General features: G+C 53.4%; 1 protein-coding gene across 2 annotated transcripts; it reads right to left on the bottom strand.

Annotated features, from left to right (window-relative positions):
* Positions 1–3,803: 3,803 nt before the first annotated feature.
* On the bottom strand, positions 3,804–12,411 carry CPN2 (carboxypeptidase N subunit 2). 2 transcript variants are annotated; one of them, XM_043594564.1, is made up of 2 exons: positions 12,288–12,411; positions 3,804–5,758 (listed from the first exon to the last, which is right to left on the bottom strand). In XM_043594564.1, the coding sequence occupies exon 2, from the start codon at positions 5,756–5,758 to the stop codon at positions 4,115–4,117; it is 1,644 nt and encodes a 547-aa protein (XP_043450499.1). In that variant the 5' UTR covers positions 12,288–12,411; the 3' UTR covers positions 3,804–4,114. The 2 variants fall into 2 exon arrangements, with proteins under 2 accessions (XP_043450499.1, XP_043450498.1); XM_043594563.1 differs by having other exon boundaries at positions 3,804–5,761; positions 12,288–12,398.
* Positions 12,412–13,719: the final 1,308 nt, after the last annotated feature.

The following is a 13,719-nucleotide window of genomic DNA, read 5'->3' as shown; positions in this document are numbered from 1 at the left end:
GCCCGTCTGCCATTCGTGAAATGTGGAAAAGTCTGCAGATGGGGACGTGGAGGCAGGTTGAAAACACAGGGTGGGAAAGAACTTGGGCTTACACTGTGCTAAACTGATTTTTGGCATTGCTGTCCAGCTTTCCAGTATCCCCGGCAAGTACTGCACAGTTTGTCAGTGGCTTCTCCGGTCCTCCCAAACAATACAATTTCCACATGCAGACAGCAATTTTAATGGCCTCCCAGAAACACCAGTGGAAACAGGTTGGCCAGTTCTTGCCTCCTGCCACACCCACCACACTTCTCTAGAAATAATAACAGATAGCATTCTGGGAGCCCACGTGTCATTGCTCTGGCCACCTTACATGAATGCATTTATTTTCTCTTCACCAATAATAGCACTGTGCCGGTGATAAACAGGATGGATGAGGAAACTGAGGCACAGAGAGCTATGGTAACTTGCCCAAGAGTACACTGTGAGCAAATGGCAGGGAACCACAGAACTGTGGAAGGTTCAAGACATCAGGGCGAGGGGCCCCGCCTGTTGGAAGGAGGTGCTTTGGGACGACTTAGCCATTCCTGTACTTCAGGAAAACAAGGCAGCATGCATCCAGCTTGTTTGTTCAAAATCTACGGGGGGCAGCAGGATGGTGAAATAAAAAAAAACACCAACGAGAAAAAAGAAACCCTATGAAATATTTTTACATGCAGCTTTGGGGCTTGTTTCATTCCTGAGTTCATCCGGAGCATCACAGGAGGTGGGTCTGGCTGCCTCAAGTGTAGTTACAAATGGTTGTGAGACCCAGGACAGGACAAAATCAAGCCTGAGTTTTCAACCCTTGGCTGAGTATTAGGGTCCCTGCAGGAATTAAAAATGAAACAGGTACCTGGGTCGGCCCCAAGCCACCTGAATCAGAATCTCTGAAAGTGGGGCCCAGGTACCCGCTGTTGGGGGTTTGCTTAACCTCCCCAGGTGATTCTGAGGTTCAATCCACATTGAGAACCAAACTCCTTTTTGTATAGCTGAGGAAAGGCCCGGAGAGGCTCCATGATGTGCCAGAGGCTGAAGGTTCAGGAAGTGGGAGGAGTCAAGTATCCTGATTTCTATCCCAGAACCCATCAGAAGCTTTACTGCTGCCCCAGACTGGGACGGCTCCACAAGGGGACAGACAGCAGGGCATGAGGACGCTTGGGGGGTGCGGCACACTCGGAGCCTCTTCTCTGCTTCCCCCCGTCTGAGCTGGAGGAAAGCTCCCACCTCCTGCTTCCCGGCAAGGTCCTGTGGTCAGTGGTCAGGACTCCTACCACTGCAGACTCAGCCCCGGCCTCCCTCTGGCCCTGAGGAGAACCATCCGCTCCCCACCACCTCTGCCCCACTGTTTTCCCGACATTCATCATGTGGTTGGGTCACCAGATAAAACACTGGATACCCAGTTAAATTTGGATTCCAGATAAACTACCAGTTGTTCTGTAGTATAAGTAGGTCCCACGCAACATGTTTAGGTTTGTTTATTTGCAGAATCCAGCAGTCCTACCCGAAAGAACACAGTGCATCTGGGGTCAGTCACATAGCCCGGAGGGGGAGCAAGCAGCTTGCCCAGACCGCACAGCCCCTGGCCGCCAGCCAGTGCTCTTTCCCCAGCATCATTCAGCCCAGACAGAAGTGATTATACTTTAATTGCATAAAGAGTTCTAGTTTGGGGGAAAATATAATTAAGAGAAATGTCCGCTTGATTATTTTGTTCCTTTATCCCTGGCCATCGACGCATGACAGTTTGGACCCTGGGCTGTAGCTCATTCATTGGATGGAGGTTCGTGAAGCACCAGACAGGCTAGGTGTGACAATGCTTTACCCAAATAGTGTCACCCCCTGATGGCTGCCAGCAGCCTAAGGCAGCCAGGCCTCCAGCCTGGGCTGTGCCAGCAGCCTGGGGCTGGTGTTACCCGGCTCTCAGACACCCAGGGCTTCAGCCTTTCTGGGATGGCAGGGTTCCCCAGCCTTGGAGGACCGATTGAGATTATGAAACCAAATGCTTCTGGGAACTGAACCCAGTAAATTTGGGAGAGAGTCTGTTCCTCTGGCAAATCTGCTGAACTCTATCTTCCATCACCTTAGAATCTATTGTGATTTTAATCTGAGCCTCAGGAAGTGTGGGGTTTTTTTAATTTAATTTTTTTAAGTTTATTTATTTGTGTTGAAAGAGAGAAAGCATGAGAAGCCCCTGAGAAGGGGCAGAGAGAGAGGGAGAGAGAAAGAATCCCAAGCAAGCTCTGCACTGTCAGCACAGAGCCCGATGCAGGACTTGATCCCACAAACTGCGAGATCATGACCGGAGCCGAAACCCAGAGTTGGACGCTTAACTAACGGAGACACCCAGGTGCCCCAGGAAGCACGTTTTTTTTTTTTAATTTTTTTTTTAACATTTATTTATTTTTGAGACAGAGCATGAACGGGGGAGGGGCAGAGAGAGAGGGAGACACAGAATTGGAAGCAGGCTCCAGGCTCTGAGCCATTAGCCCAGAGCCTGACTCGGGGCTCGAACTCACGGACCGTGAGATCGTGACCTGAGCTAAAGTCGGACCCTCAACCAACTGAGCCACCCAGGCGCCCCGGAAGCACGTTTTTTAAAAGGGCATCCCTGGACATGAAGGAGGAATTCCACTTCCTTGTCTGCAACTGACCTCTTGCTCCTCCCGTCCCCCAAATCTGTTCCTGTCCTTGGTTACTGGTTTCGCTGTCCTCCCCGCCACCCAGGAGAGAAAGCTGGGAGTCACTCCACTCACATGCCCCCTCGTCTGATCTCTCCCACCAGACCTCAAGTGAGTTCCTGGAGGGAACTGCCAGATTCATTTCTCCCTCCCCCACCGAGCGGTTCTCTCAGACCCATCCGCACTACACACAGAGAACCAGGTAAGACGCTGCACTGTGGTTCCCTGGGCTGGGAATGGGGGAGGCGAGAGGGGTACTCATGGGCATCCACCAACTGGTAGGCCATGGAGATCAAGGCCGAGCAGAGACTAGAGAACACGCTCGGCCCCTGGACTTGGCAATCTGCTCCATGGGAATCCGGGAAGAACTGGGGACAGGGGTTTGGTCTACACGTGTTTGTGGCTGCATAATTGTACATGGGAAGTATGATATCTCGTCAGGGGGCCAGAAGGACGGGAGCCCGGGATGAAGATTTGGGTCATCATGCATCGGACCCCAGGGACATGCATGAGATTCCCCAGGGAGGCTGACCGTCAGGGCAGCAGCATGGAAGAGGTGGCCCGGGGGGGCTGAAGAGTGGCCAGGGCTATAAGCAAACCAGAGAAGCACTGCAGTGAGCAAGTGGCCCACGGCGTCAGATGCCATCAGAAAGCTAAGAACCGAAGCACCTCCATGCCAGCCCATCCAGTTCATGCCCCCTCCTCCCTTCCTCCTCAAGGAGCAGCCCCGTCATCTGCTGGATGTAAGGGGCAGCGGGCTTGGTGTGGGGAGAGCCAGACAGCTCGTGTCTGCTCTCCTGAGGCACCATTCATCCTGTTTTCTCCCGGCCATGCTGCCAGACGTGGCCCCTAATGACACAAGTGCCCCGCACAGCAGTCACACCTCTGCCCCTAAACCTTCCGGTCACTCCCGCTTCTATCACCTCCTTTGTTTTCCTCAGTGTCAATGAAAAACAAATTTCCAGGGAGAGAGATGGAAAGGGACATCTGGCCTTTGGACATCTGGATGTCCAAAGAGGGTAGCTTCCGTGCTGTGGACGTGGACTGGAGGTTCCGGAACCTCAGGGCAGGATGAGAGTGAGATGGGTATTAGAGGATCAAGAAACACCAGAGAGAATGTTCTTTTATTCTCCAGACCGTGGTGCAGCTTTAACGGCTGCTTTGCAAAGCTTGAGGAAGGCCGAGGCAGGTCTCGGCCAGGTCGCTCAGCCTCTGAGCTGGGGTGGTAATCATGGAAGAGGAGGAGGAGGACGAGGGGACCCTGGCTGGTGGAGCTGGCTGCGTGGCCTCCTCTCCCTTGGAGATGTAGCTCCATCCCTCTGAAAAAGCAAAGCACCAGCTCCCCCTCTGCCCCTACCTCCCGCCTGGTCAGGCCCTGGGGGTCATCCATGCAGGCTCCCGGCTCGGTGACCCTATACTTAGTCTCCCCCGGGCCGAGCCTCGATAGACACGGTGAGCCTCACGGAGCCGCAGCTCGACCTCAGGTCCCACTCCTGACTGGCATTGTGGGTCAGTCCCGGGGAGCCCGACCCCTGCCTCGGGGACAGCTGGATGTTCAGCCAGCGACACCGGGTCTCGTCGCAAGCGAGCACCACGGTGCCCTCGGGGTTGCTGTAGGTGCACCGGCTCCCGGCTGCCCTCTCCTCCGCTACCAGATCCCAGCTTTCCCCGGGCTCCCTGTCCTCCATCCTCGGGGCCTGGATGCCCAAGCGGTCCCGGGTGATGGGACACACCAGCTGTTCCTCCTTTAGGGCGGGCAACACCTGGCCCTTCAGGTAGGCGGGGCCCGCACAGTAGGTCTGGATGTTGAAGAGCCGGTCGCTGTACTGGTTCAGCCAGCTGAAGAGGTAAGCCAGGTGGCAGTCGCACTGCCAGGGGTTGCCGTGCAGGGCCAGGTTGAACAGGTTGTAGTTGGTGTCAAAGATGCCCTCGGGGAGAGTGGTCAGCAGGTTCCTGGAGAGACTGAGCAGCTCAAGCTTGGACAGGTTCTGGAAGACGGCTGGGTGCAAGGCTGTCAGGTTGTTGCTGCCCAGGTAGAGCTTGACCAGCCCTTCCAGGTCTCTGAAGATGCCGGCGGGGAGACAGGCAATGGCATTGTGCGAGAGCGTGAGGGAACTGAGGCTGGACAGGTTGGCAAAGGTGCCCTCGCCGACAGCCTCCAGCTGGTTGTAGGACAGAGACAGGCTGACCAGGGCGGGGGTGTGAGCGAAGAGGCCGGCGGGCAGCGTCCGCAGCGCGTTCCCCTGCAAGTTCAGGAAGGTCAGGCGGCCCAGGGAGGAGAAGACGGAGCCGGGCAGGTGCCTGATGGTGTTGTGCTGCAGCCACAGCTTCTCCAGACGGAAGAGCCCCGAAAACACCGTGGGCGGCAGCTCGGAGATGGAGTTGCCGTCCAGGAAGAGCTCCCGGAGGCAGCCCAGTTTGTCAAACACGCCCTGGGGCAGGCTGGAGAGCGCGTTGCTGCTGAGCCTCAGGGTCTGCAGGCTGCTGAGGGGGTCGAACAGCTCCTCGGGCAGCTGGGCCAGCAGGTTCTGAGCAAGGTTGAGGGTCTTCAGACGGGCCAGGGGCCGGAAGAGCCTCCCGGGCAGGCTCTGGAGCCGGTTGCCTTGCAGCTGGAGAGACTCCAGGGCGCCCATTTGGTGGAAGAGGCCATCGGGCAGGGCCTCCAGCATGTTGAAGTTGAGGGTGAACTTGCCCAGCGAGGTCAGGTTGGAGAAGGTGTCGGTGCTGAGGTTGGAGAAGGCGCTGCCAGTGATCTCCAGGTCCTGGAGCCTGGGCAGCCCCCCGAAGGCGTCCGGCCCCAAGTGGCGGAGCTGCGTGTTGAGGAAGACCACCTTGGTCAGGTTGGGGCTGCCGCTGAAGGCCCCAGCTCCCACCGTGGCGAACGAGGTCTCTACGAAGATGACGTCTGTGGCGTGTGGTGGGAGGTCTGGCGGGATGGCAGCCAGCCCCTCATCGGAGCAGAACACCTCCCCGATGAAGCAGTCACACCCCTCCGGGCAGGGCTGGGCGTGCCTGGCCAGGAGCAGGAGGCAGGCCCAGGGTAGCCAGGCTCTGGGCAGCATCTCCTGACCCCAGTGGGAAAAGAAAACAGAAGTGACGCCTTAAGGGCAGTGCAGCACGGTGGCCAGCACACCGCTGGGTCAGCCAGAAGACCCGGGGTGGGGGGACAGGGACGGGGATCAGCTGTCAGGGAGGCCACCCATTGGGGCAGCCGTTTGTGTTTTCAGTGGTTGTTCCCATACTGCCTCCGGCAGCCTCGTGAGGTCAGCAAGACCAGCATTCTGACCTCCTGACACTGTGGGTGTCATGTGGCCTGTGCCCAGTCACCCTGCAGGTTAGTGGCAGGACAGCGACCCAGGCCTCTGGGACTTCCCATGCTCTTTCCAGATGAGAGAAAGGGCAGAAATGGGATAAAAAGGCATGAAAGACAGGGCGTAAGGAGAGCATGGGTATTTTTGCCCATGGAATTTTTTAAGGTCATGGGTCAAATATGGGCAGATTATTAGTGAGTTGGAAATCTTTAAACCGTAACTCTTCCTGAGCTTCCAGACGTCAGCACATTTCGGACCCTAATTATGAGGAGATTTCAGCGTCTGCTCCTGTGCATCCGCTGAGGGTGAGAGCAGCAGAAGGGACAAGACAGGTTCTTACCTCGAATGTTCCCTGCTCCTCACTATGGCTGCCCAGTGCTCTCCTGCCCACCTGCCTGTGCCCCCCACCTCGGAGCCCCTGGAACTCTCCAACATTGTGTGGACAAAGAGGGTCCCAGCTGCAGGGATTCCACAGAAACCCACAGGGTTTCTGTTTTCAAGGGAAGAGGACTGAGTTTTTAGCTAACTAAAAAAAAAAATTTTAATGCCAGCATCCAACCACAGGATTGGATTGGCGCTGTGGGTCATAAGTGTGTTTTAGGGCTCAGTCTGTTTTGTATGTGAACTATCAGCCAACATGTAAACATGGAGCAATCTCACATTAAAAGTCCAGATTTCAGGGGGCCCCTGGGTGGCTCAGTCGGTTAAGCGTCTGACTTCAGCCCGGGTCGTGATCTCGCAGTTCGTGGGTTCGAGCCCCACGTCAGGCTCTGTGCTGACAGCTCAGAGCCTGGAGCCTGCTTCAGGTTCTGTGTCTCCCTCTCTTTCTCTGCCCCTCCCCTGCTCACGCTCTTTCTCTCCTTCAAAAATAAATAAACATTAAAAAAGATTTTTTTTTTTAAAGTCCAGATTTCAGGATGATTTAGGGGCTGTGGGCTCACATTCCCACATGACAAGACCGACTGGGGCTTTGTTGCCCCATTAGGGGGTGTGCAACCCGCCCCCCTCTCCCCCACCCATCGTTTCCATGGCTTGTAGTGGCCCAAGCTCCGTGAGGTTGAATACAAGCTCCGTCACATTCTAGCTGTGGGACCGTGGGCGTCTTACTTCATCTGTAGTGCCTACCATGTCAGGGGAATTGCGAGGACTCAATGACAACAAATAAGCAAAAGTTTTAGGCCAGTGTCTAACATGGAATGAGAAATTAATCAAGTGTGTTAATTATGGTTCAAGGTTGCAAGCCACCTTGCATCATTACTCATCATTACATCATTACTCTTTTAAACACCGAAAGAGTGGGAAGAGCAGAATGTCCTTTAGACAGAATACATTTGACTTTACCAAAAAAGACAGAAAAGAAGTTAGGAAGGGAGAGAGGAAGGAAGAAAAGAGACAAGGGAGAAGGAAGAAATACAGAAACAATCTGTCCCCAGTAAGCACTCACAATTGGCTTGGTTTTGGAGAATCTGGACCCCAACGGCCTCTTTGCTGGCTGCTTCTCTGCTGCCCTCTGCTGGCTGCCTCTTCCATCCCAAGATTCCACTTCTGGCCAAAGGGCTCCGTTTGCAAACACAGTGCTTACAAAAGCCCCCTATACCCTTCCCCCATTCAGACACTCAATAACTCAGTTTTTCCAGGAACTTTTCTGCCGAATCAATAGAGAAGGGACCGTTTGTCCCACAAAAAGTGCATACCTCCCTTGAGGCTCCCCTGATGCTTGCAGAGACACTGAGTCAGCCACAGGAGGTGGCCGGGAAGGACACATAGTAACTGCGCCTGCCTGCCACTCAGGCACAGGAGGGAAAGTAACAAGCGTCAGACAAGCGTGTGCCCCCTGGTGCTACAAGGCTCAGACCAGCGGTTACAGAGTTCAGCTTGAGCACAAGACTTTATTCTCTTGAGGTCGTACGTATAGGATACAGATAAGAAGCAGAGGTTCTGGAGAAGGATGAGGCAGCCACTGCCCCACCCCCACCCAGGCTGCCCCTAGGGATCCTGACAGAAGACTTCCTTGAGCCCAGAAACGAGGTGCCTGGTGGTTGCTTCTCCATCTTGACAGCTAGCTGGGCCCTCCAGAACGGTGGCCTTTCATGGCTGTCCTTTTTTGTGAGATGAGGCTGCTCATCTCTGTGCTCAGCGTCCAGCACGGTGCTGACTTACCGTGGACTTGGTTAGGGTTTGTGGCCCCAAACGCTTCATCGCTGGTATGAGCAGCGTGGGAGGTAGATTTGCCCTTCCCTAGCATGGTTCGAGCCCAAGTGAATGACCATCAGCCAGGCCGTGAGAGCAGACTCGAATGCTTCTCCTCCAGAGAGTAAGAGAGGAGAACAATTTTTATGTTAAACGTACCATAATGCATAATAACGCATACTGTGCCAGTATCCTTCCTTGCAAACCCCTTTAGTCTTTGGTTCTCAAAGGCAGTTTCCAGAAAGACTTCCACTAGTATGGACATGAAGGCCCTGGAGTGAATATATACAAGGGACCTCACGTGCTGTCTGTCCCCAGATCCCTAAGGGTATGCACTTCTGTGACATAATCAGCATAGTGAAAATGGACCTGGGAAGGCAGCCCACATGAGCCGTGGCCCCTGGGTACCTGAAGCATGATTTCAAATGTGGGCACTGGGGGGCCTGGGGGCTCCGTCGGTTACGTATCCAACTGTTGATTTCGGCTCAGGTCATGATCTCGTGGTCATGAGATCGAGCCCAGCATCAGGCTCTATGCTGGGCATGGAGCCTGTCTGAGATTCTCTCTCCCTCTGCCTTTCATCTGCTTTCACGCACACTCTCTCCCCTCCCTTTCTAAAAAATAGAAAATAATAATAAAATATAAAATAAAATAAAATAAAATAGGGGCATAGCCTCCGGATGGCTATGTCCCTATGGTTTTGCAAACTTCTCACCCCTTGGAGGTGTCGTGGTGGGAAGAGGGCCAGAACAGGGCCTCTGAAGTTCAGGAAAGAAAGAGCCCCGGTCTGGGGTGGCTGGAGGAAGCAGGGGACGGCACTCACAGTGAAGGTGTGGAACACTGACCACTTCCAAACGATCTACTCTCAGCCCGAGACTCATTGTCACCACTCTAGAATGGCTAAGAGTTTGTGCTCTGGAGTCAGACAGCATGAGTTCAAATCCTGTCTCCATCCCTCATTAGCTGTGTGGCCTTGGCTGAATTACTTAACCTCTCTGTGCTTCAAGGTCCTAATCTTCAAAACAGCAAGCTTCAATACTACCTTCCTCATGGAGTTGTTCTGAGGATTGAATGAGAAAATGTGTTGAAAGCTACAAACCCAGAGCCCTGCCCACAGTGAGTGTTCAGCAACAGAGCGTTAATGACCCTGATTATTCTGAGTTCAGGCCAGTCCCAGCTTTGTTCTGAAGTCATCACAGAAGTTAGCTATGGAAAACCTGATGAGATCGTCCAACCACCCCATTTATGGACCAGCGAGATGCCTCTCTGTAGCACTTTTTCTGGCTCTTTCCTCCCAGCCAAGGGAAACATGTAATTGCTTTGCCCTTGGTTTAGAAGAGCACAGATTTTGATGGCTCTGGCTAGGATGCCCTGGACTTGGGCCCCTTCCTCAACCGCCCTTAAGAGCAGGTCACTGGGGGCTCTGGAGATGGGAAGTGCCCCTGCCTAGGCACCATGGAGCCTGGTACCAGAAGGGACTGTGGGGCGGCAGCCAGAAGATTCCTGCTTCATCCGAGAAACCACCTCTGCATTGATGCAGAGACCAGCCAATGCCCGCAAAAACTGTTCCATGCCTTTAGCAAGCCAAGGAAGTCTGGCTTTGGCGGGGGCAGGGAGGGCGGTTCACTGCTTGCAGATGAACTTTTTCCTCTTCTCAAGTTGCTTTTGGGTTGATACACTTCTGTGTGTGCCACAAGCCAGTCTCTCATCCACCACAAAGCCAACCCTCACTCCTTCCAGAGGGCGACGGGAGCCCAGAGCCCCAGCCCCAAACCCCCAGCGGACTGCTGCTATACTCAGAGATGTCGACACTGGCGTCTGCATGGGCCCAGGGCATCCGAGAGCAGCAAGAGGGGCTTCAGAGGTTGGAGCCACCGACTGCTTCATCCCGGTCCCCGGGGAACGCCTGCCACTGCCTGGATCCCAGCCTCCTTTCCTGGGCTCCTGCCTCCACCCCAGCCAGCCGGCCCTCCCCACCCTGCTGCCCACTGTGTCGCAGGCAGGGGAGTGGCCCCTCGGGGACAGTTTCTGCACTCGTAAATTGAGAACAGTCACGATAGTAACACTACTCCCTAAATTAAGGCTTTGTTACAGTTAGTGCGGTAATCACGTAAGAGAACTGGTAATGACGTAAGAAAAGTGACATGGTGATATAAGAAATATACATTTGTGGTTCGAGCCCTGGGTCGGCCTCTGTGCTGACAGCTCTGAACCTGGAGCCTGCTTCAGATGCCGTGTCTCTGTCTCTCTCTGCCCCTTCCCCACTTGTGTTTCTATGTCTCTCTCTCAAAAAAAAAAAGTACACTTAAAAAAATTGGGGACACCTGGGTGGCTCAGTCAGTTTAGCGTCTGACTTCAGCTCAGGTCATGATCTCATGGGTTTGTGAGTTCAAGCCTTGTGTCAGGCTCTGTGCTAACTCAGAGCCGGGAGCCTGCTTCGGATTCCGTGTCTCCCTCTCTCTCTCTCTCTGCCCCTGCCCTACTCTCACCCTGTCTCTCTCTCTCTCTCTCAAAAATAAATAAAAATTAAAAAACAAAAAAGAAATATACATTTGCTCTCTTTATCCTGGTTCTTGACACAGCTCCAAAAACCCTTGAAGCTTCCTGAGAGATAATAGGGGGCTTCTTTTGTTATTCATAGTCAGCGCCTTTCAACCCACATCTTTATGTCAATGAAGTGACTCTCCATGGGCCCCTAAAGTTCAGATTGTACACCAAGTATTTGCTGGGGTAATCTTTGAAAAATAGAACTGTGGGTGATTTTACTTTTTTCCTTTTGCTTTTATCATATATGTTTTACATTCTAAAAATATAACAAACCAGTGGCTTTTGATATAAGGTCAAAAGTTATTATAAAAATTCAGGTCATCCTGTAAAACACACAGCACAGTTCCAAACACATAATGGGCTCCCTTGATTTCTCTCCCTCCTTGAAATTACACTGCAAAAGCCTGGAAGAGCCCGTCTCCCAGCTGCCATGGTGTTCTTGAAGATAGCCAGCCTTGTGAAATCAGACAAGTTGCGAACTGAGCACGGTGTTTCCTCGAACGCTTTCCACAGGGTGCCACCTCTAACTCCTGCTTCTACAGCCCTTTCCATTTTAGAATGCCCCCAAGACTCCCCATCCTGCCTGCACCCCCAGCCCGTGCAAGTCACACCTCCTCCAGGAAGCCCTCCTTGACTGCATCTCCTGGGGATCCCACAGGCCATTCCCGTCCTCAGTGGAACGCTTGCGTTCCTCTGCTCTAAATTCTGATCACTTGCAGCCATCTGACTGTGAGCCTCAGGGGGCTGGGCTTCTGCCCTCTGCAGCGGGTCCAACCTGACGGAGCGCCCCCAGCACTGAGCTGAGCCCGGGCGAGGTGCTGTGTGCTGAATTGAACCACAAGTGTCTGTGGCTCGTGGCACCCTGTACATCACGCCTTATGTTCCTTCTGCTTAGTGGAGCCGGGGGGCACCTGAGCTCTGCCGGGGCTGTGACCTGGGTTCAAATTCTGACACTGCTACCTACAAGCTGTGTGGGCTTGGCCAGGTCATCCAGCCTCCATTTTCCCCTGCATGATTATAACCCCGTCCCTCGGGGTTAAAATTAGTATTCAATGCGTAAGTTAGATAGTAAATATAAAGCATTTAACACAGTACCTGGGCAACAGTAAATGTTCAGTAAAAGGTAGCTACATACGTATTTTATTCCTAGAGGGACTATAGACTTTATCAACTAAGCCAGGACTAAAACAGGAGCTATGGATAATTATGCCGGGGTGATATTAATAGGGCACAAGCGAGGCTGGAACCAGACAAACCTGGGCATGTGGTTGTCTGCTTATCCCCACGGTTCACTATGTGCCCCCAGAGCACAGCGACCGGGTCACCTTGATCTCAGGAAAGCCTTGCCTCAGGCCAGCACCTGAGCACCCGGCTGAGCACTTCAGGGGCCTCTCCTCCCATGGCAGAGGACGCGGATAGTGCAGCCTGCCTGGAGTTGGGGACAGGCTCTGAAACCTGGGAGAGTGGCCTTCCCCTCTCGTGCCCCACAGCCGGGACTGAGGCCAGATTCCTCCCACGTCCCCACAGACCCCAGGAGACCTACCGTGAGGGGCTGAGCAGGTGCACACCAGCCGCCCTGGCTCTTCCGGTGGAGCGGAAGGGTCTGCTGTGGTCTGTGATCAGTATGAACCCAGCAGTGCCAGCACGGATCAAAGTTCCAGGCAGTGGTTCCTCCCCTCACGTGGCCTAAGTGTTCCCGGAATGTCACCAGGGTCACAGGACAGGAGAATAGAATCTGGCACAAGGCCTCTAAAGATTACAAAATAACCCTGAACTGTTTCCATGGACAGATCCACACGGAGGCCAAAATCTGGCTAAGATCCCAGGCCTGGCACCTGCAGGAGGACCCCAGGGCATCCACTAGGCCCTAGAAAGTTTCCAATAGGCCTATCCCGAGGTGAGGACTAGGACCGGGGGTCCACGCCTACATCCTCTCCTGGTGAAGGGCCAGGCCAGTGCTGGGAGCCTGACCTCGGCCAAACAGCCAGCCACAGACATCTGCTGGGCTATCAATGACAGGAGACATTCTAAGAGGGCTGTGGGCTGGTTCCTTGGTTTGTCTGTTTGTTTCATAAGCCAACTTTCTAAAGCCTTTCTGGGTTAAAAAGGGAGAAGATAGAAGGCGGTGGATTTGGGCCCAATATGGAGAGGCATGCTTTCACCACAGGGCTAGCCAAGGATGAAAGACATTGCCTTGGGAGGCAGTGGTTTTCCTGTTTGGAAAGGTTCATCCAGGGGCTACAGAATGAGGCAAACTGTGTGTGGGAGGAGAAGGAGGTGGGGAGGGGGGAGGGGGGAGGGGAGGGCGGAGGGGGGAGGGGAGGGGGGGTGGGGGTGTATATGAGCATATATATGTTTTTTTATTTTTTTAATGTTTATTTTTAAAGGAGAGAGATGGAACATGAGCAGGGGAGGGGCAGAGAGAGAGGGAGATACAGAATCCGAAGCAGGCTCCAGGTTCTGAGCTGTCAGCACAGAGCCCGATGCAGGGCTCGAACTCATGAACTCTGAGATCACGACCTGAGCCGAAGTCAGATGCTTAACCGACTGAGCCACCCAGGCGCCCCAAGCATGTATATGTTTTAAGGGATGCAGGGTGAAGGCATGACCCAGATAAGCAATCTCAGATGATTTTCAATGTCCAGTCTCCCATTCAAAGCAGACTGTTGACTTTAAAATTCGTTGCATGGCACAAAAACAGACACATAGACCAATGGAATAGAATAGAAACCCCAGAACTAGACCCACAAACGTATGGTCAACTCATCTTTGACAAAGCAGGAAAGAACATCCAATGGAAAAAAGACAGCCTCTTTAACAAATGGTGCTGGGAGAACTGGACAGCAACATGCAGAAGGTTGAAACTAGACCACTTTCTCACACCATTCACAAAAACAAACTCAAAATGGATAAAGGACCTGAATGTGAGACAGGAAACCATCAAAACCTTAGAGGAGAAAGCAGGAAAAGACCTC

Source organism: Prionailurus bengalensis, chromosome C2, assembly GCF_016509475.1.
Source record: "Prionailurus bengalensis isolate Pbe53 chromosome C2, Fcat_Pben_1.1_paternal_pri, whole genome shotgun sequence".
Lineage (NCBI taxonomy): Eukaryota > Metazoa > Chordata > Mammalia > Carnivora > Felidae > Prionailurus > Prionailurus bengalensis.
Note: the sequence above shows the minus strand (reverse complement) of the source record. Positions and strands in the feature narration are given on the sequence as shown.

Excerpts from the sequence above, each read along its gene's own strand:
- CPN2 (XM_043594564.1), bottom strand. The coding sequence starts at position 5,758 with ATGCTGCCCAGAGCCTGGCTACCCTGGGCCTGCCTCCTGCTCCTGGCC.